Source organism: Moschus berezovskii, chromosome 22 (genome assembly GCF_049115385.1).
Source record: "Moschus berezovskii isolate FMDL1 chromosome 22, NW_MosBer_1.0, whole genome shotgun sequence".
NCBI lineage: Eukaryota > Metazoa > Chordata > Mammalia > Artiodactyla > Moschidae > Moschus > Moschus berezovskii.
Window position 1 is genome coordinate 17,739,698 of NC_142481.1, and position 21,218 is coordinate 17,760,915.

General features: G+C 52.9%; 1 protein-coding gene across 1 annotated transcript; it reads right to left on the reverse strand.

Annotated features, from left to right (window-relative positions):
• Nucleotides 1–221: 221 nt before the first annotated feature.
• Nucleotides 222–20,279, reverse strand: HPN (hepsin). The gene is made up of 13 exons (XM_055410891.2): nucleotides 20,133–20,279; nucleotides 19,502–19,571; nucleotides 12,771–12,872; nucleotides 12,641–12,682; nucleotides 6,348–6,477; nucleotides 6,156–6,278; nucleotides 5,975–6,015; nucleotides 5,490–5,655; nucleotides 5,198–5,388; nucleotides 1,454–1,549; nucleotides 1,118–1,260; nucleotides 771–935; nucleotides 222–575 (listed from the first exon to the last, which is right to left on the reverse strand). The coding sequence occupies exons 2-13, from the start codon at nucleotides 19,515–19,517 to the stop codon at nucleotides 537–539; spliced, it is 1,254 nt and encodes a 417-aa protein (XP_055266866.2). The 5' UTR covers nucleotides 19,518–19,571; nucleotides 20,133–20,279; the 3' UTR covers nucleotides 222–536.
• Between the last annotated feature and the right edge of the window lie 939 nt (nucleotides 20,280–21,218).

Below are 21,218 nucleotides of genomic sequence, written 5' to 3' on the forward strand. Positions count from 1 at the left end.
CAGATGTGAGAGAGGAAGTGAGGCACAGTCCTGAAAAATGTTTGAGCAGCTGGATCGAGAAGAGAAGCCAGAGGCTCCAGGGCATTTTCAGTTAAGTGAACCAATTAAGATCTTTTCTGTTAAGCCAGTGGGAACTGGAGGATTATGCTCCCTGCCTTGATCTATGCCAGGCCCTAATCGCTCTCTTCAATGTGCCCCAAATGTCCTCATTTGCTGCTTACAGCTGCAAACTCAGAGACCACATTAATCAAAATCATCTTTATTATTTAAAGAGCATCCTGTCATCAGGAGCACAAGATGGGGGGTTCCCAGATGGCACAACAATATTTACATGGGGGGCAGGAGGGTGGTCCCAGGGCTGAGTGGGCCCGCCACTGTGGAGGACCTTGGAGGGAAGAGTATCCTTGGACCTGTGGGCTGGGCCCAAGAAGAAAAATGTTCCATCCCTGGCCCAGGGTGAACCCCATCACGTGGGGCTGGGACCCCTTAGATCAGCTCGGGCCCTGGAGGCGTGCACAGCGAGGAGAAGCCACAGGTCAGAGCTGGGTTACCATGCCGCTGGCTTCGGAGTGAGTCTGGGGAAAGACAACTAGGGGCTTCCCCCAACGTCCCACAAGTGCCCACCCCCCCCAGGAGCCCCGTGAAAGCCATCCGTTCCCTAGGGTGACCCCTTCTAAGCCCTATAGGTTTCCAGAAAACCCTGCCTCCCTTTCCCGCTCAGAGTCCCAAACCCTCCCGCCCTCTGGCTCCCATCTGGGCTCAAATTTCACCTTTATGGCTTGGAAGATCCACTCCCGGAAGTCACTGACTTTGGTGTAGACGCCTGGCTTCTGGGCCAGGGCACAGCCAGTGCCCCAGCTCACAATGCCACACAGCCGCCAACGTGGCGTCCGAGAGATGCTATCCTCACACACGAAGGGGCCACCACTGTCGCCCTGGTGGGGGACAGAAGGCCTATCTGGAGGCCGAGACAGCTGGCCAGGAGGCCCTCCTCGGAGGGCCGGGGGCTGTGGTCATAGAGCCCTCTGGCCCTGAAATAGGGAGCCCGACCGCCCAAGGCCTTATGTTTCCATCCCTGGGGAGGCCGGGGCCCTGGCTGCCTCACAGCATCCCTCACCTGGCAGGCATCGATGCCACCCTCAGGGTAGCCGGCACAGAACATCTTGGGCTTGATCTGGTTCCCGTAGAAGTCGGGGCCGTTGCAGACATCATTGCTGATTATGGGGACTCGGGCCTCCTGGAGCACCCCAGCCTGTTGGCCTGGGGGTGTGCAGGCAAGGCTGGCCGAAGCTGGGGAGCATGCACACCCCCTCCCCTTCCCTCCCAGTGCCCACCTGGGCTGCTCAGTGTCCCTACACCCCTGGGTCCAAGAGGCACTGGCACAGCCCAACTGCCCTTCCCTAGCCCAGCTCAGCCTCCCTAAGGCAGCTTCCCAGCAGAGGACGAGGCTCACCGTAGTACTGTGTGTTGCCCCAGCCAGTCACGGTGCAGATCTTGCCATCCACTAGGGCCTGCCCGGCAGCCGGGAGACACACGGGCTGGATGTATTCTGTGCAAGAGACCACACTGGTCTGGGCCCCTGCCAGTCTGCCCGGCCCAGGACAAACCTCGCTTCAGATGCCCCAGCCCACGCTTCCCTCTGTTCTTTCACAATCATCACAACAGAAGTTGCCTCCTATAAACAACAAGGTCCCACTGTATAGTGCTGGGAACTATATTCAATACCCTATGATAAACCATAATGGACAAGAATATGAAAAAGATATATATGTGTGTGTGTGTGAGATTGTGTGTGTGTGTAACTGAGTCACTTTACTGTATAGAGGAAATTAACACATCATTGTAAATCACTATACTTCAATACAGGGCTTCCCCAGTGGCTCAATGGTAAAGAATCCACCTGCAATGCAGGAGACATGAGTTTGATCCCTAAATTGGGGAGATCCCCTGAAGGAGGGCATGGCAACCCATTCTAGCATTCTTGTCTGGCAAACCCCATGGACAGAGGAGCCTGGCAGCTACAGTCCATGGGGTCTCAAAGAGTTGAACATGATTGAAGTGACTTAGCATAGCATAACATCCTTCAATACATTTTTAAAAATAAAAGAAGCTGCCTTCTATTGAGAACTCACTATGTACTTGCGCCTTTCTGGGTGAATTCCCTTAATATCCCATCAGCTCAGAGAGGAAAGGGGCTATTATTACCCCCACTTAAAGAGGGGGAAATAAAACCATGTCACTTGTCCAAAGCCTTAGATTAAGTCAATGACAGAGCCAAAATTTGAACCCAGGTTGGCCCAATTTCTAAGCCTGTGTTCTTAATCATGGCCCATGGGGCTGCCCCCTACCTAGAGAGTGACTTTGAGAAATTTTAATTGATTTTTTCAATTTTTTGGCCACCATGGCATGTGGGATCTTAGTTTCCAGAACAGGGATCAAATCTGTGCTCCCCTGCATTGAAAGCACCTCCCATTTAACTACTCGACCACCAGGGAAGTTCCTTATATAAGAAATTTTACAAGGCACTATCTTGAGATATTGGACATCCACCTGTCAAAAAATCATCATAATAAACACACCAGTCTATCCTGTCCACGGTAAGAATGGTATTCCTGAGACATGACATCCTTGTGCAGTGCACAACCCGTGCAAGTGGTCCTGGCAGCCCTGCTAGCAAGCCTTGATGGTGACTTTACCTGCCCGAGCTCAGAGCTCTCAGGTGCAAAATGGAAAGAACAATCATTTCCCCCCCCAGAGGTATATCGTGAGAAATTGGGGAAGTGTTGAATAGCACGCCTAGCTAACGGGAAATGCTCACGTAACTAGCAATAGTAATAAACAACAACAGCAATGATTGTTAGTATTAACCGAATGCCAGCATTGCTCTAAATTCTTTGACTCAGATTAACCCTTTTCAGCATTTCGGTAACCTTTAGGAGTCATTTAACAGATGAGGGAAACTGAGGTTTGGAGAGGTGAAGCCACATACCCAAGACTACAGAGCTGCTGAGTATCTGACCCCAAAGCCCACACCACTCCCCTCAGCCCCATGTCCAAATGCAGGCTGCTCACATGTATTGTTCCCTTAAATGGAGAACTAGTATCATGGACCATTCAAAAGAAAATACACTAAAAATAAGAATAAGGCAGACTTCCCTAGTGACCAGTGGCTAAGACTCTGAGCTCCCAACACAGGGGACCCGGGGTTCAATCCATGGTCAAGGAACTAGATCTCACAAGCCACAACTAAAGATTCCCCATGCCACCTAAGACCCAGAGCAGCCAAATAAATAAAAAATTTTTTTAAATTATAAAAAACAGAGACAATAATGCAAACTATAAAACAGTACTGACTTTCCTGGCAGCTCAGCCAGGGGCTTATAGGCACAGATTCCAGAGCCATGCAACTTGGGCTCAAACCTTTGCCATTTGCCAGTTGTGGGAATGTGGGGTATTATGTACCTTCTCTATGTCGGGAATTTTCCTCTTGTGAAAAAAAAGAAAACACAGGATCAAAAGAGAACCCACCCTCCCCAGGCTGCTGTGACAATGAAATGAGTGCGTGCTTGGGACAAGCTGAGACCGGTGGCTGCACACAGGAGGCACGTGTAAGTGTTGGAGTTCATCCTATCATCGCTATTATTGTATTCGTTCATTATTATTTTTTAAGATGTTTTAAAATCTTATTTATTTATTTAAGGCTGTGCTGAGTCTTTGTTGCTGTGAGGGCTTTTCACTACTTGTAGCGAGCCGCAGTGGGGCTACTCTCTGGTTCTGGAGCACGGGCTTCTCGTTGCAGTGACTTCCCTTGTTGTGGAACAGAGGCCTACGGCGATCAGGCTTCAGTAGTTGTGGTACCTGGGCTTAGTTGCTCTGAATCAGGGACTGAACCTATGTCTCCTTCACTGGCAGGCAGATTCTTAACCAACGAACCACCAGGGAAGCCCAAGATTTTTAAATTTTTTTAATATGGACCATTTTTCAACTCTTTATTGAATTTGCTACAAACTTGCTTCTGTTTTATGTTTGGGGTTTTTTTTTTTTTGGCAGAGAGGGCATGTGGGTCTTAGCTCCAACCAGGGATCAAACCCGCACCTGCTGCACTGGAAGGTACAGCCCTAACCACTGGACTGCCAGGGAAGTCCCTCTTTATCATTACTATTATCATCATCATACTGATGCCTGCTGAAGGCTCATCACCATTGCTATGATAACTTCCTTATCATCGACATTATTACTACTACTTGGTGGCCTTCTGAATGCTGAAGCCCACAGCCTTCTCTTAATTGAAAAGGCATGTGTAGACGAGGTATGAAAGACATACTGACACCCAGGTGAGTTTTTCTCATTGACAGCAACGAAATGCTCTGGAGAACTACAAAGGGAATAAATAACTCCTGACTTTCTGGTTCATTCATACACTAATTTTTTTTCACTTCTTTCTTTTATTTTGGTAATAGCTTTTCTGGAGATATAATTCCTGTACCACACAATTCACCCACTTAAAGTACACAAGTCAATGGGTTTTAGACAGGTTTTAGATTCAGGGACTAGCTTGCCTGGCAGTAGGAAGGTACCACCGCCACCACAATTGATTTCAGAACATTTCCATCACCGCCTTTACCTCTGACCTCCCAACATTTCTGTGCCACCCCCACGCCTGGGGAACCACTGATGTACTTTCTATCTCTGCAGGTTTACCTGTCCTGGACATTTCATAGAAATGGAATCATATAGAATGTGGCTGTTTGGGTCTGTCTTCTTTCGGAGCACAGTGTTGTCCAGGGTCATCCATTGTATACCATGGATCACTTCATTCCTTTCTAACCTAATATGATTCCATTGTATGGATCTAGCACGTTTTGTTTATCTACATGTCAGATGGTAGACATCTGGGTGGTTTCCATCTTTTGACTACTGTAAATAATGCTGCTATGAACACCCATGCACTAGTTTTTGTGTAGCTATGTATCTTCATTTCTTTTGGGTACGTAGCTAGGAGTGGAACTGCGGGGCCAAATGGTAATACTCACACGTGGTTTTCCAAAGTGGCTGCACTAATTGCCCCTACGTAATGAATGCACAATGAGTGCCCCTGGAGATCATTTCCTTCATCACCATGAATTCTATGCCCCAGCCCCTCCTCTGTCCTCCTGGCCCCTGGAGTCCCCAGGCCCAGGATCAGGCCCAGACGTACCTGTGAGGGGCAGGGTGCCGGAGAGGTGGACCAGGGCGATGTCATTGCTATTCTCCTCGCTGTTGGGGTCTCGAAAGGGGAGATAGCCCCCGTGGTAGATGACGGCCTGCACCCCCAGTTGCACACCATGGGGTGAAGTCTGGGCCACAGCACCAGCAAACACTCGCCATCGTGACAGGACTCGGTTCCGCCTACCGGGGATAGGAGGGGAGGGTGGCCACCTGTCTGGGCACAGCCTCCCCCAGCTCACCGCTCCCCAGCCTCTCCCCTCAGTGCCCTGGCAGACACTCACTCAGGGAAGCAGTGGGCAGCTGTCAGCACCCAGTCCCTGGAGAGCACGGAGCCCCCACAGAGATGTGCGCCATCGTAGCGAAGACTGACTTGCCACGGCCACCTGCCCAGGCTGGTGTCCTGGCCGCCCACAATGCGATCAACGGGCAGTTTTCGGTGGCCACAGTCTGTGGGGAGAGGGGCAGTCAGGGGCCAGCGGGAGGCCTGGAATCCCTGCCCCACTCTGGGGAGAGTGAGTGGTCACGATCTTAACCTGAGGGGGTCTGAGGAACATGGCTCTCCTCGAGGGGGAAGGGGTCTGTCTGAGGAGACACAGCCCCATCTGTGGGGACCTAGGGAGACATGGCCCTACTTTGGGAGTCTGAGGGGACATGGACCCCCCCACCCTGAGGGAGTCTGAGAGGACACAGCTCCATCCTGGGAGGACCTAAGACGATAAGGCCTATCTGGGGGTATCTAAGAAGGCTCTGAGTTTTGGGGTCTCACCTTGGCAGCTGGTAGCCAGGAAACGGCCTCTGGGACAGTCGCTGTGGGAGGGACGGGGATGAAGACACAGAGACAAAAAAAGAGGCCAATTAAGACGGAGGGAAGGCACCCGGAGAAGCGTGGGTATCCAGGGGTGGTGGGGCTCGCGGCGTGCGCCCCACCTGCCCGCCGCCCTCCTCACCACACGGAGAGGACCTCGAGCAACCTCCGGGCATGCGGTAGCCTCCCCTCGTCCACGCAGAAGAAGCCCGACGTGCCATTGGCGCCCGCCGTCCGCACGTCCAGCTCCGAGTAGTCCAACGCCCTGGGCAGGGCAGCGGTCAGACCTGCGCCCCACGCCCTCCCAGCCCCCGACCAGGGGCACCCCGGGTACCTGAGAAAGCCCATCTCCTCGCAGCTGAGCCCCGCCACCCTGGCGTTGGAGCGCGAGGAGCAAAGCAGGCGCCACGTGCCCTCCGTCTGGTCGAACACCGTGAGCCGAGAATCCGCCGGGCCGACCTGCACTGCAGGGCAACAAGAGAAGCGCCTGGGTCGCCTTCCTGCCCGAGCCCTCCCGGCCTCTTCTCTGCCCGTGCCAGTCTAGTCCTGAGTCCTGGCAGGCCCGATCGGAGCACCTCGGGCTCCGCACATTTGTGACTGCCTTTGGAAGGGCTCAGGACTCAAGTTGGACCAAAGATTGGGGGTCCTAGGACTCTGGATGCATCGCCATGGGGTTATCGGGCAAGGTGGGAGAGGGGGCGTTCCTCTCACCACCAGGACTCCTAAACTGGTTGCCCAAGAGCTGGAAGCTAGATTTGTCAAGGTCCATCTTTGCCTGCAGGAGGGGGGATGGGGGGCAGCAGTGATAAACCAATGTAAAGGAAAGTCAAGAGATTCTTATAACATTTTTATAGCATGGGAGGAGAAGGGGACGACAGAGAATGAGATGGCTGGATGGCATCACCGACTCGATGGACATGAGTTTGAGTGAACTCTGGGAGTTGGTGATGGACAGGGAGGCCTGGCGTGCTGTGATTCATGGGGTCGCAAAGAGTCGGACACGACTGAGCGACTGAACTGAACTGAACTGAATGGAATCAGACGTAAAGAACCTCCAGAATCATTACTTAAGTGAGTAAATAATTTCCCTTTTTGTTTAGCCAGTTTCTTCATTTTTCCTTTTCTCTTTTGCAGCCTGAAGATCCTTGGCCAATACATCGCATTGCCAAAATATCTAAATAGATTCCCTATAACCTTAAAAAAGAAGAGTTATCTTTTTTCTGCAGGACTTGCCAGAGCCTTGAACACATACTAAGTTGCAGGATAATTATTCAAGCAGAGGATGCAGTATTCATTCATTCATTTGACAAGTGTTAACTAGACACATACTCCATGCCCATTCGTATGTGGGGTGATGCTGGGGGACATAAAAATGACCAAGACATCTCTGGGCTGTCCCCTCACCAAGCACAAAGTCCATCTGTAGGGGAGACAGACAGCAATAAAAATAAAAAAAAAAAAATCACCCAATCAAACACAGCATCACAAGCTGTGACAAGAGGCAGATACACAGCAAGGCTGCAGAGTGCTTATGGGGGATTCTTCCTGCCTGCTTAATGCACTGAAAAGTAATGCTCCCCTCCCCTCCCCTGCTCCTCACACATGGCCAGAGGACCCTTGCCACACCTAAGCCAGGTCACAGCCCTTAGGTGTGCTTTAGCAAACACTCTGTGCCAGGCTCTATTTTAGGTGATGAACAAATCAGACAAAACCCCCAGCTGTGGGGAGCTCAAAGGCCAGTGGGTGAGATGGATAACAAACAGGAGAGACAAGTAAAATAGATGCTGTGTCACAAAAGAACGGGCCTGGGAGACAAGTCGAGCTTGACAGAGAGGCAGGGGAGTGCTGACATGGGAGAGACAGGAGGTTGCACTTTCCTATAGGTGGGCAGGGAAGGCTGCACTGAGAAGGTGGTATGCAAGCAGAGATCTGAAGGAGGTGAGAAGACAGGTGAGGGAACAGAGAACTAGGCCAAGAGAATTGCAAGTGCAAAGATCCCGAGGTTGGGGGGCAGGGTTGTTGAAGGAACAGCAAGGGCTCTGGCAGAGTAAGTGAGGGGAGGGGGCGCGGGAGACAAGACTAGACTGACTTTGACTTTTACCAGGAGTGAGGGCTGAGCCAGGAGGGCCTTGATCTGACTCAGCGGCTCACAGGCACCCTCTGGCTGTGTGTACGGAGCAGCCTGTGGGGGCAGGATGGGACCAGGGAAACCGAGGAGGAGGCTGAGTGATGGTCCAGGAGGGAGAGGATGGAGGCGGGGCCCGGGTGGGGGCAGTGAAGGAGCAGAGTTCAGATTCCGAACAGAATTTGTGGGTGGAGCCCACAGGGTCCTCTACGATTGGATGTGGGTGGAAGGAAAATAGGGACCAAGGGCAATTTCAAGGTGTTCAGTCTGAGCCAGTAGAAGGATGAGCTGCCACTGATTGAGATGGGCAATGTGGGGAGGAATAGGTTTGGGGAAAGATCAGCTGTGAACCCCTTTGCTCCAGAGCCTCCTGCATGGCTGGTGTTCTGAGAGCACATTCTGGGACAGTGAATCTGGTCCAAACTCAAATTTGCATCCTTGGAGGAAGAACTTGGTGAGGCCACACCCAAGCTGAGCAGTCTTCCCACAGCCCCACAGATCTGGACAAGGGGAGGCAGAACTTCCGGGGAGAACCCTGTCCTGCTGAGGACAGAGAAAAGCAAAGAGATTTGCATTCAGGCCTGAGCGACTCCAAACCCCAAGCTTTTAATTTGCCTGTGACTGCAGTCATGAAACTAAAATACACTAGCTCCTTGGAAGAAAAGCTACCTAGACAGCATATTAAAAAGCAGAGACATCACTTTGCCGACAAAGGTCCATATAGTCAAAGCTATGGTTTTTCCAGTAGTCATACATGGATGTGAGAGTTGGACCATAAAGAAGGCTGAGTACCAAAGAACTGATGCTTTCAAACTGTGGTGCTGGAAAAGACTCTTGAGTGTCCCTTGGACATTAAGGAGATCAAACCAATCGATCCTAAAGGAAATCAACCCTGAAAATTCACTGGAAGGATTGATGCTAAAGCTCCAATACTCTGGCTGCCTGATGCGAAGAGCTGACTCATTGGAAAAGACCCTGATGCTGGGAAAGATTGAGGGCAGGAGGAGAAGGGGACGGCAGAGGATGAGACGGTTGGATGGCATCACTGACTCAATGGACATGAGTTTGAGCAAACTCCAGGAGTTGGTGAAGGACAGGGAAGCCTGGCGTGCTGCAGTCCATGGGATCACAAAGAGTCAGACACAACTGAGCAACTGAACAGCCTGTCAAGCAACTTTCCTCCTAAGGGTTAAACAAAAAAGGCACAGTAATAACACTGGTGAAGGAGTGGGTGGGACAAACTGAGAGAGTGGCGCTGAAACATATACATTACTATATATAAAATCAGTAGCTAGTGGGAAGTGACTGTGTAACAAAAGGAGCTCAACCTGGTGCTCAGTGACGACCTAGAGGTGTGGGATGGGGTAGGAAGTGGGAGAGAGATTCAAGAGGGAGGGGATATATAGCTGATTCATGTTCTTATACAGCAGAAACCAATATAGCATTGTAAAGCAATTATCCTCCAATTAAAAACAAAATTTAAAAATAGTAACACTGACTACATTTCCTGGGGATGGGCTGACCCCATGCTATGTGTCATATCTGGGGGGTTCTATCCCACAATCATCCTGGGAGTGAGAGACCATCTCTATGCCCATCTTACAGATGGGAAAACTGAGCCTTAGAGAGGACATACTTGCCCCTGAGAATATAGCTAAGAACTGGCAAAGTCAGGATTTGAATCCAGACCTGCCTACCTGCATACTCCCTGCTCTTTCTGTGGCTCACATACGGACCTTATCAGCCCCTTTTCCCCAAATAAACTCATGTAGGCTTGCCTGGAGAATCCCAGGGATGGGGGAGCCTGGTGGGCTGCTGTCTATCGGGTCACACAGAGTCGGACACGACTGAAGTGACCTAGCAGCAGCAGCAGCAGCAGGCCTGTACTAAGAGCTTCCTGGTTAACTGGCCTTAATCGTGGCTTCCTGTTCTGGGAATGGGGCTTGGAATATCTGGTACCTCCACTGGGTGATGCCTACTGCCCCTTGAGTTACCAGACCAAGACTTGGGGTTCAAAATACCAGCTGGGGGTAGAAGTGAATTCTTATTTTTAAATGACTTCTCAGTGCTCCAGAGATTGTGATTTCCAGAAAGTGTGAGGTTTTAGAAAAAAAATTTTCATTTTATGGATGTTTTTGGAGGGAGGAGCGGAAGGAGGAGGCGGAGGGAGGGAGGAAGGAATATCAAATGCCCCCTCCAATTATTTTTAAAGCTATATTCTGTGCCACTATTTCTCACTTTTAAACTCTTTATTCTTGTTTGTATTATTTTAAGCCATGCAGAAAGTACGTTCTGGGTCACCTGGTTTGATTACCAAATAGTCTGATATATTTAGAGGTGTGAAAAATCCCAGAAAAGTGAGGTGGGGATATCATTTCTGGGTTGTTTCTGTTTGTTCATTTCGTAATTTCCCAGCGTTTTTGAAAAACCCAAATGTAATGGGAGGGCACAGTGTCGGCGATGGCCAGAGTCAGGTCTAAAGTGTGGTCTCATTACTTTCCAGCTGAAGCCCAGGACAAGTTAGTTCACCTCTGAGATTTGTCCTCATGCTTATTCATTAAACAAAGGTTTCCTGAGCACCTTCTATGCACCAGACACTGTCTAGGGTGGTAAACAAACTGCCCCTGCCCTTCTGAAATTCAACAGGAGTAAATCATGAGCCGTGTGAGGAGGGTCATAGAGGGGGTGGCGGTGGTATGCAGAGTGGTTGTGGGGGGCGGAGGGTATGGAGCCTGGGAGCAGAAAGGTCCAGCTCAGGAAAATTAAAGCCTAAAGCCTGAGACACAGAAGTCCGTGTTAACCAAGTTGGCTGAAAGTCAAGAATTGCACGGATCATCACCTCCGCTAATTCTCACCACCAATTTCCAGATAAGGATGCTGAGAATCAGAGAGGGCAGGCCAGGTGGGAGCCTCAGCTCAGCCATGATGGTACAGGACCCGGAAACCTGCCTCTGGGTGTGAGCATAAAGAGGTGAGCAAAGACTGTGGTGCTAGGAGGGTCCTTTGAGAGTGAGAGCAGCCCGTGCGCTGGGGCCTGAAGAGTGCTGGGAGCAAGCATGAGGCGAGGGTGGAGAGGGGCGGCACCCGAGGAGCCTTGGAGTCCGCCAAGGGTTGGGATTTTAGCCCAGCAGCAGTAGTCATAGAGGTGCATCTGGTAGGTACATGACCCCTCTGTCCTGCCATTTATTCAACATGCAAGTCAGTACAAGTCACTGGGCCTCAGTTTCCCCCATCTGCAAAATGGGAGAGATGATAAACGGCCCCAGCTTCACAGGGGTCTCGTGCAAAGGCTGCAGCCAGGGTTGGCATACATTAGCCATCAGCATGGCAACTCACTGGGCTGTTTCTTGAGAAACAACAGAGTGTAGTAGTTCTACACAAGCTCTGGATCCAGGCTGTCTGACTTCCGATCCCTGTGACCTGGGGCAAGTCACTTGGTCTCTCCACACCTCATTTCCCCATATTAAAATGGGCCGTGGGAAGGATTTAATGAATTAATACTTGTAAAGCCCTGAGGCCTGTGCCTGGCACAGGTAAACGCTCTGCAAGTGTCAACTGTGGTGGTTGACCTTGAGGGCCTTCCTGTCTAGATGTTCATTTCTGCTCTTAATGTGAGCTGAGTCCTTTACGGAACTAGCTGGGTCTCCTGGGAGTGAAAAATGCATCCCATCACCCAACGTCCCCTTTCTTCCTGCTGCCCTGGGCCACTGAATGGCAGCCTGGGGTTGCATTTAGAAAGATCATTCATTCCTTCATTCCACAATTACTTTCTACATCTATTAGCTTCTATATCTATTAGTTTTTCCACCTATGGAAAAACTCAAACGAACTTTTTGGCCACCCTGGTATTTATTCGTGTGACCATTCCTGCCTCCACATCTCTTCCAGTCAAGCCTAAGTGCTATTCCTGGTGCCATCATGTGCCCATGGTGTGTCCTCTCCAGTCCTCACTTTCTACATCTGTAACATAGGAATAACAACAGCAGCTACCACCAGGAAGTGACAGAAAAAGGTTGGCTGAATTCATACAGTACCTCTACCTCTCAAACATGTATTGACCATGTTTCACAATAAGAAACCCATGTTTACATTATAACATAGCCCTGAACTTCCGTTTCCTGGGGTGAACTATGGCATTGCTCCAAGCCTCAGTTTCCCCATCTGTAAAATGGAGGGAATAACAGTCCCACCTTCATAAAACCCAAAGAAAAGATTAACAGAACTTTTCTTACGGAAAGAGACGCACTCTGATTTTTTTTAATCGAATCTGTTTCATACTTTTTTAAATGTGGTTTTCAACTCAATGATTTCATGATGCACTTAACGGATAACATGTTTAGAGTCTAAAGAACACTAGATTAGACCAGGCACATGAGTCCATAAGCACCACCAGCATTCCTGCAGGCATTTGGGCATTCATTTAAAAAATCCTTTCACTGAGTTCCCGCCAGATACGAGGTTCCTCCAGGGCTCCCCAGAGGGTCTCAGCCCGCTCTACTCACCTGGATACAGCGGCTCCTGATCACTCCTGAGTAGAACAGTCACTGCAGAGAAAGCAGAAGTGAGGGCAGGCAGGCTGGGGGCTGCCAGGGGCAGGGGAGGATAGAGGTGCAGGGGTCTGTCCACTCTCACCAATGGCCCAGGACGCTGCCCCGATGCCTGTCAGGAGCAGGACGGTCCCCACAGTGAGAGCTGCCACCTTGGGTCCGGAGCAGCATGGCACAGTCCGGCCACCTGCAATAGACACCATGCTGGGGCCACTGCCAGGTCTGTCCTCATTGTGGCAAGGGACCAGCTCTGCCCTGCCCCCCCCAGGGTTAACAGCACGCCTGAGCCTGCCTTGCCCTGGGTCCAGTTTCTTGGGACGAGCAGTTGGTAGGCCTGTCCCTCCCCTGCGGGGAGGATGACCGGGTGCCCAGCCCCCCAGGGCTTCCAGCTGGGAAGGGGTGTGGCTGGGACAGTTGCCACCCTTCCTGCCCACACTCCTGGCACTGAAGGGACTTCTCCTTCCCAACGACGCTGCCCTCTGTATGTCCTTCTTGGACCTCTCACTTCTGCTAATTTTCCCAGAGGTTCTTGGAGCCTCTTGGGAGCTGTGACCCCTGACCTTTGCCCTCTTGGCAACTCTCTTCCCTGCTGTTTGGCATTTCCTCACTGCCTCACTTACCCTCTGTCCCTGGGAACCCCCCAAAACCAGACCTCTCCCGAAGGACCCAGCTCCAGCATCAGATTGACCCCAGCAGTTGAGAACCTACATTTGGAAATTTGTCAGCCTCACTTAAAAATATTGGCCTTGGGAATTCCCTGGCTGTCCAGTGGTTAGGACTCCATGTTTTCACCGCTGAGGGCTCAGGGTTGATCCTTGGTCAGGGAACTAAGATCCCGCAAACTGCGTGGCCCAGCCAAATTAAAAAATACATATATTGGCCCTACCCACTGCTACCTACCTTGGGCAGGTACTATCACCTTCTTAAGCCTCATCTTCCTCATCTATTTAATGGACATCGACCTAGCACTCACCTCTAAAAATAATACTTGAAGGTTCTTTCAAATAATTAAGAGCCGTACTCTTATCAGATGCCTTATGTGCCAAGCACTGCTCTGAATGCATCAAATTATTCAGTCTTGTCTCAGTTATGATTCCTGCTTTTCAGACAGGGGAAACTGAGGCTCACAGAAGTGGAGCCACCTGCCCAAGGTGACTCAGCCAGGAAGAGGCAGTACTGATTTGGCACTGAGATCCAGGCATATAACTACTAAGCCTTGCCACCCTCTCTGTGCTATAGTGGCTGGCGTAGAGCAGGTTCTCAATAAACGCTTTTTTTATTTTTCATTTTTACTGGTCAATAAATGTTTTTAAATCTTTATAGCTGTGTGGTCTTGGACAACTCCTTTCACCTCTCTAGGCCTTAGTTTTCTCATCAATAAAATGGGGGTTTATTCACTTGTGGTCCTATGGAGCATCCACTGTGTACCTGGCACCATTCTAGGCTCTGGGGACACATCCCTAAACAAGACAGCTGAGATGCTGGCTCTCACAGAGCTCACATTCTCATGTGTGTAAAGTGAGGGGGAAACCAAAACAAGCAAACAAGTAAATGAACATAATCATGTTCAGAACACGGCCAAGTCTATAAAGAAAATGATACAGGTCAGGGGAAGCAGGTTCTTCTGTGGGGTATTCAAGAAGGGCCTCCCCAAGAAGGGGATTTTGAGCTGAGACCTGAGGGCTGAGGCCAGCCAAGCACAGAGCTCTCATGGAAAGGCACAGTGGGCTGAGAAGAGCACAGGCCAGGGCCTTGAGGCCAGAACAAGCATGGTGCTTGAGAGGGCAAGAGAGGCTACTGACGTGGCCAGAATGGCATGAGCTTGGGGAAGGCAGTGGGGCCAAGGCTGGGGCCAGCTGGGGAGGCCGGGCAGCCTGAGGAGAAGAGGAATTTTATTCCCAGTGCAACAGGGACCCTGGGGCAGAAAAGCCAATCCTTTGGCTAGGGATGGGGGCAACCAAAGAGAAAAGGCAGCAGAAAGCCTTCACTGGGCCTGGCGTGCACCCGACTGCCCCTGGCATCTGCAGGACCTTCCAGTTCTGCCATCTGGGTCACGGCAGTATGGCTGATGGGCACGAGGCCAGGCCAGCACCCAGAAAGGAGCGGGGAGCGGTCCAGCACCTTCCTGCAATGGCTATTGTCTGAGTGTCTTAAGAATCTGAGAACCCAGCCATTCTCGTCCAGGTACTCCTCCCTCCAAAGAGGCCCCGGCGGACCAGCCCAGCCCAGCTCCGGCTGGCTAACCCTTCCCTGTCTCCCTGAAGTGGGCTCTCAGGCCCCGTCCCCACCTTGCTGCTGCCGCTGCTTAGTCACTTCAGTTGTGTCCGACTCTCTGTGACCCTGTGAACTGCAGCCCTCCAGGCTCCTCTGTCCATGGGATTCTCTAGGCAAGAATACTGGAGTGGTTTGACATTCCTTTCTCCAGGGGATCTTCCCAATCCAGGGACTGAACCCAGGTCTCCTGCACCACAGGCAGATTCTTGACCACTAAGCCACCAGGGAGGACCCCATCCCCACCTTGGTCCCCAACCATATTCCTGGTTTCAGTGAGAGCTCCCGAAGCCATCAGTCTGGTCCTGGGTCCTTTGTTTTCAGACATGCCTGCGGAGCTTTGGGCCACTCAGAGCCCAGGCTAGAGGCTCTGGCATGACTGCTGGGGCAGGAAGCATGGCCACCCTGTGTTGCTTAAGGTGAGAGGAGAAACTTCCTCCATGCCCTGTGATTCAGGAGACTTCAGACAACCCCCAAACAGTGTCTCTGGGGGGACAAGAAGCATCCTCACCTAAGTTCTTCAGAGAGGCATCCTGACTGCGTATCTTTGCCAAGGAAGGAAGTGTCCTCACTGAATGAGAGGCAGCATCCTGGTGTGATTCGTCATGGCGATAGAGCCCGGTAAGTCCGGACACCCGAGCATCCCCCTGAGGCTCCACTCCCTGTTCCTTCAGGGGCGCTAGGCTGCCCTTGTCTCCTCATAAGGCAGTTCCTCTGCCTCCACCATTTGGCTGCAAAACCCTCCCAAGTGATGTCCTTGATTCCTTGTCTCTGAAACTCCACTCAAACAGTTCCATGTCTGTCCTCGTGTACCCAACTCCAACTTCCCAAACAAAATTCTCTCCCCATCTGATTTCTGGGACACCACCCTTGTCCGATTTGCTTACTGCTTCTCAATCTCCTGACCTTCCACATGCTCTCTGAAATCTGGGGTTCACAGGGTGGCCCCGGCCTCCTTTCCCTCATGCCTCCCCACTCCACCCCCACAGACTGTGCTGCTTTTCTGTCCCCAGCTTTGGACTCTGCTTAGTCCTAGGTCGGGGGTCCTGCAGCCTCTTAGATGCCTCCTCCTGGAATCACCACACTCTATCACGCCTCCCAGGTTCCATACTGGCCTCCATGTCTCCCTAAGTCCCCAGGTCCCATCTCAGAGGTCCTCATCCGCAGGTCTGTCCCTGTGTGCAGAACACCTCCCTCTCCCCACAGCTCAGGCCTCCTGAGTGTCTCCTGCCCCCTCTCTCCTTCCCTGCCCCCACCTCCTCCAACCCCTGGGCTCAGTCTCTCCTCCTGGTCCAGTCTCCACACGGAAACCTGGGGGATCTTCCCAAACAGCAAATCCAAGCTGTCCCTAGAACCCTCCCTGGCCCCCCAGTGCCTCTCAGGACAGAGTCTAAGGCCCTCAGCCCAAGGTGCCAGGCCCTCTAGGATGTAATCACAGCTATCAGAGACTTGGGGGTTGAACATGCTTTCCCCAATTCCCAGACAGCCATAAGGGTCCTTACCAGACAATTGATAGAGCTTCCAAAAAGCAACCAAAATGACAGGACTTATACAAGGTTAAAAAAAAAAAAAGAAAGAAAGAAACGAAGAATAACCACCAGCGCCATCTTGTGGAGAGAGCCGGCACTGCCCGGGCATGGGCCGGCTTCTTACCAGAGTCCTAACAGAACTTGGTCCAGCCTGCGTGTCTCATCACCCTCCCAGCTCCATTTTCAGCTTTACCTCCAGATATCCCGAATTAGCTACATGCCACCATACACTCCCAGCTGTTAGCCTTGCTCTTCTCTCTGCCTGGCACACCTACTTGCTCCTGCCTCATTCTGAGTGTCAACTCAGATCTATCACCTCCTCTGATTCAGAGTCCCCAGGCAGCACCAAGAACCTCACCTTGGGCGCACTTCACCAGCAGAATGGTAACACAAATGTTAGCATAACTGCAGCTCTCAGAAGACACACCAACCCTAGGCCTGTCCTAACCCCATCTTGCCAGTGTGTATATCAGTGTCAAGTTGCTTCAGTTGTAGCTGACTCTTTGTGACCCTATGGACTTCAGTCCACCAGGCTCCTCTGCCTGTGGGATTCTCCAGGCAAGAAGACTGGAGAGGGTTGCCATGCACTCCTCCAGGGGATCTTTCCCACTCAGGGATCAAATCCGCGTCTCTATGTCTCCTGCATTGGCAGGTGTTACCACCACTAGCGCCACCTAGGGAGCCCAACCCCATCTTGCAGTTGCCTGAAATCCTTGCAAACTATCAATGAGGACCGTATCATTATCACCATCCCCGATGTACAGATGAGGAAAGCAAGCCCAGAGAGGTTAAGCCACCCACGCCAGGTAATCCAGCAAGTAAGCCCAGGTTTGCCATGACGGTAGGACTCCCCTCCAAGACTAGAACTGAGCTGCCTGGAGATGTACTGAAGCCCACTGTGCCTTGGTTGTCTGTCCTCAGACCAGTCCCAGGCGGTCCTTCTGGACACACTCCAGACACACATGGACACTCGAGGGCTTACGGAAGCCTCTGACAGGGGCTCCAGGCACCTGATTCCCTCTTAACCTCCTCCACACTTGAGAGCCAGCTGGAGGAGACCAGTTAAGGGTGGCTCTTTCTTTCTGCCCTCCCCAGCTGAGGCTCACTCTCTCTCTTCTTTCTAGAACCAGGCTAGTTGGTTTCTTCTCTGGTTCATTCACCCATAGGCCCCAGGCCTGGTGAGTCCCTTCAGTGGGCTCCAGGAAGAAAGGGTTCCAAAGGTGCAAGGCTCTGCCACCCAACTGCTCAACAAGGGTGCAGTCCCTTTTCCCAGGCCACTGGGAGCCTAGTGGCTTAGATGGTAAAGAATCTACCTGCAATGCAGGAAACCCAGGTTCAGTCCCTGCGTTGGGAAGATCCCCTGAAGAAGGGAATGGCTATCCACTCCAGTATTCTTTCCTGGAAAATTCCATGGACAGAGGAACCTTGTGGGATCGCAAAGAGTCGGACACAACTAGCACTTCACAGCTGGATGGTTTGGGCTCTGATTTTCTAGCTGTGCTGAGAAGCAAGGAGGCCAGTGATCCATATCCATCATTTCAGCCAACATACTCAGTGCTTCCTGCCTTTCACGGCATTTAAATCCTCACACCATCCTATAAGGTGGGCATAGTACTGCTTTTTTTATTTTTTTATTTTACAGAGGAAGAAATGAGGCCCAGAGAGGGTGAGCCACTCGCCCAGGGTTTCACAGCTAGAAAGTGATACTGTTTGGGACTGAAACCAACTAGCCTGTTTCCAGGAAGAAGAGAGAGTGAGCCCCAGCTGGGGAGGGCAGGAAGAAAGAGCCACCCCTAACTGGTCTCTTCCAGCTGGCTCTCAAGTGTGGCGGAGGTTAAGAGGGAGTCAGGGTGTTTGGAGCCCCTGCCAGGGGCTTCCATAAGCCCTCGAGTGTCCGTCAAACTGGAGGTGTGGTTTCTCCCCACCATCCCTAGGGTGGTTTCTCTGTTGTTTCTCCTCTCTTCATCCGTCCAGACCGGGTCCAAAGTCCTCCCTCTGCTCTGCCCACAGTGTGAGGAGGTGGGAGGAACGTCTGGAATCGGTGGGGGTCTTGGGCCCCTGGTCTCCAAGTCGGCCGACCTCTGCCATGAGAACTCTGGGGCACCCCCCATGTTTTATGCACAAAGTCCCACGCTGGTGTCTTGTGCATGTTCTCTGCTCCCAACACCCTCATGTAGGCAGGTAGGTAGCATTAGAACCCATGCTTGACCCAGGGGGCAATGAAGCCCAGAGGAACGACACTTCCACCAGATCGCACAGTAAAAATCAGCGGCAGAGGAAGATTCTAAGGCAGCCCAGTGGGGCTTTCCTGTTGGCTCAGTGGTAAAGAGTCTGCCTGTCAACTCAGGAGACTTGGGTTCCATATGAGGATCCCACACACCGTAGAGTAACCAAGCCCATGTACCAGAACTATGGAGCCTGTGCCCAAGAGCCAGGGAAGCACAACTAATGAGCCCATGTGCCCCAACTACTGAAGCCTGAGAGCCCTGGAGCCCATGCTCTGCAACAAGAGAAGCTGCCGCAACGAGAAGCCCTCGCACCGCAACTAGAGAAAAGCCTGCATGCAGCAACGAAGACCCAACACAGTCAAAAATAAACAAATGAATAAATAAATAAAATTATATATCTATATATCTATATTTATTTTAAAAGGAGGCCTGTGCATTCCATTCCAGAGTCTATGTCCTGAACGGTGACAGCTAGTTTCCCCCGCCTTGACCCCAAGTAAAGGACAGGTCCAGAGGTAGCTGAGAAATCACTGGGGGGTGCAGGGAAACTGAGGCAGGGAGCCAGGAAGGTCAGATGGGGTGGCTGGAAGGCACGTGGTGTTGCGGCCCCACAGAGAATTTGGTTAATAGTTAATTAGGTGGAGGAGGCTTCAGAAGGGGGTGGGGGTGGGCCCACGAGGGGATGCCAGAGAGAGGGGGCTCCAAGGGAGCGGAGGGTTGGGAAGACAGCACAGAGGGAGGGGAGGGGCGCCAGGTAGACCTCAGGTCTCAGGGACAGGGGGACTCACCCTCCTTCTCCGCCATGTCACGGCCTCTAGTTAATGATTCCCCGGCTGACCTCCGGAGCCGGGGCGGGACCTGTGGGGAGATGAACGAGGGGGAGGCAGGGCCTGGGGGAGCCCAGCCCGGCCCCTGTGCCCCGAGTCCCAGGCGCCCATCCAGGGAGGCTGAGGGACTGGGCCCCGGCCAGAGCACGCCGTGATCACGGATACAGACTGGGCTGGGTTCAAGGATGGGGTCAGTGTGTGACCAGCAGCAAGGGGGATGCGGGATTTATAGTGCCGGGCACCCTGGGCCTGGGCCGGGGTGGAGAGGGGACTGGGGGGTCTGAAGGCCCGGGTCTGAGGGAGGCGAGCTGGAGGCCTCAACTCCCGGGTCCTGGAGAAAGAGAGGTTTGGAGACCAGGACTGCTTCTTCTGAGGGAGGGGCAGCACAGGGGCTGGACTCCTGGGTTGGAGGGAGGAGGAGACTGGGACCGATCTTGGGAGTCTGAAGAATCGGAGGCTAGAACTCCGAGGTCCTTGGAGAGAAGTCCAACTGGCCCCTCTCGGAGCACCTCTAATAGGAAGTGTGCATTAGGGTGGGTAGGGGTGAGGTTCCCTGTCCTGGGGACGGGAACCTGAGGACCCTGGTGCTTACCCTGGGGTCCGGCAGGTGGGGGCGGAGCTGAGAGATGGTGCCGGTTTAGGGTCAGTCTCCAGGCCTGGGCAGGAGCATGGTGGCCCCGCAGCGGCAGCGGGCCCCGGAGGCAGCGGCAGCGCGAGGGGCCTGCTAGGCCTGGCTGCCTCACCTGAGGAGGAGGGGGCGGGGGAAGGGGCGGGGAGGGGCCGGGCCAAGGGATTGGCAGCGCTGGAGGCCACCTGGCTGGTGGGACAGGGTTTGCAAGGGGCTGGACCGGGGCGCCCAGCAACCTGCCTCCAGCCTGGACGGGCCCCAGGTGTGCCGCTGCGAGGGTATGTGGAGTTGGGACAGATCTGGCCTAAGGGCCCGGAGTCTGGGGAGACAGGCCAGGCTGGGGAGTGCTGACAGGGCCCCCAGGAAGGAGGTATAAAGTGGAGAGGCACAGGTGGAGGGTTGCCCCAGCTGCCCCAAGGCCGCTCTGCCCAGCCCCCTGCCTACCGCTGCCCCTGCCATTTCCTGCACCCGTTGTCCAGCTCCTGAACAAGGCGTTCCTAGTTCCAGACTGGGCTTCAGCCCAGCCCTGGCCCCAGACCCCTCCTGCACCCCAACTCCTGCCCCAGCCTTGGCCCCTTCCAGTGTCCCGGGTTCCGACGTCGGACCCCACCTCTATTCACCCTCCCCCCAGCCCCCTCCCCCCAGCAGCTTTCCTACAAGTCACGGGGGCTGGTTTGCTTTGGCAGCCTCTCTGCCGCCTGCAGTGATGACCTCTGGAGCTGGGAAGTCCTAGACAAGGGGGATGGGGACTTGGCCCGGAAAAGGCAGCACGCAGTGCTGAGGCCCAGGCCAAGGGGCCGAAAGTGTCCACAGGCAGATCCGCACTGTCCCGCCAGCAGCCCAGGAGTCATCGATGTCAGACCCCAGGGCCGGATAAACACCCAGACACACAGGGTCACTACCTGTGGACAGCCGCCACCGAGGCTCAGTCAGGCCACAGCTGCTTACCCCAGGCAGGCCGCCCCTACGCCATCAGACCCAGCCGCTGGCCCGACGCAGCCCTGCACTCAGACCACGGCCTCACCTGGGGGACAAGCCGGTGCAGGGTCC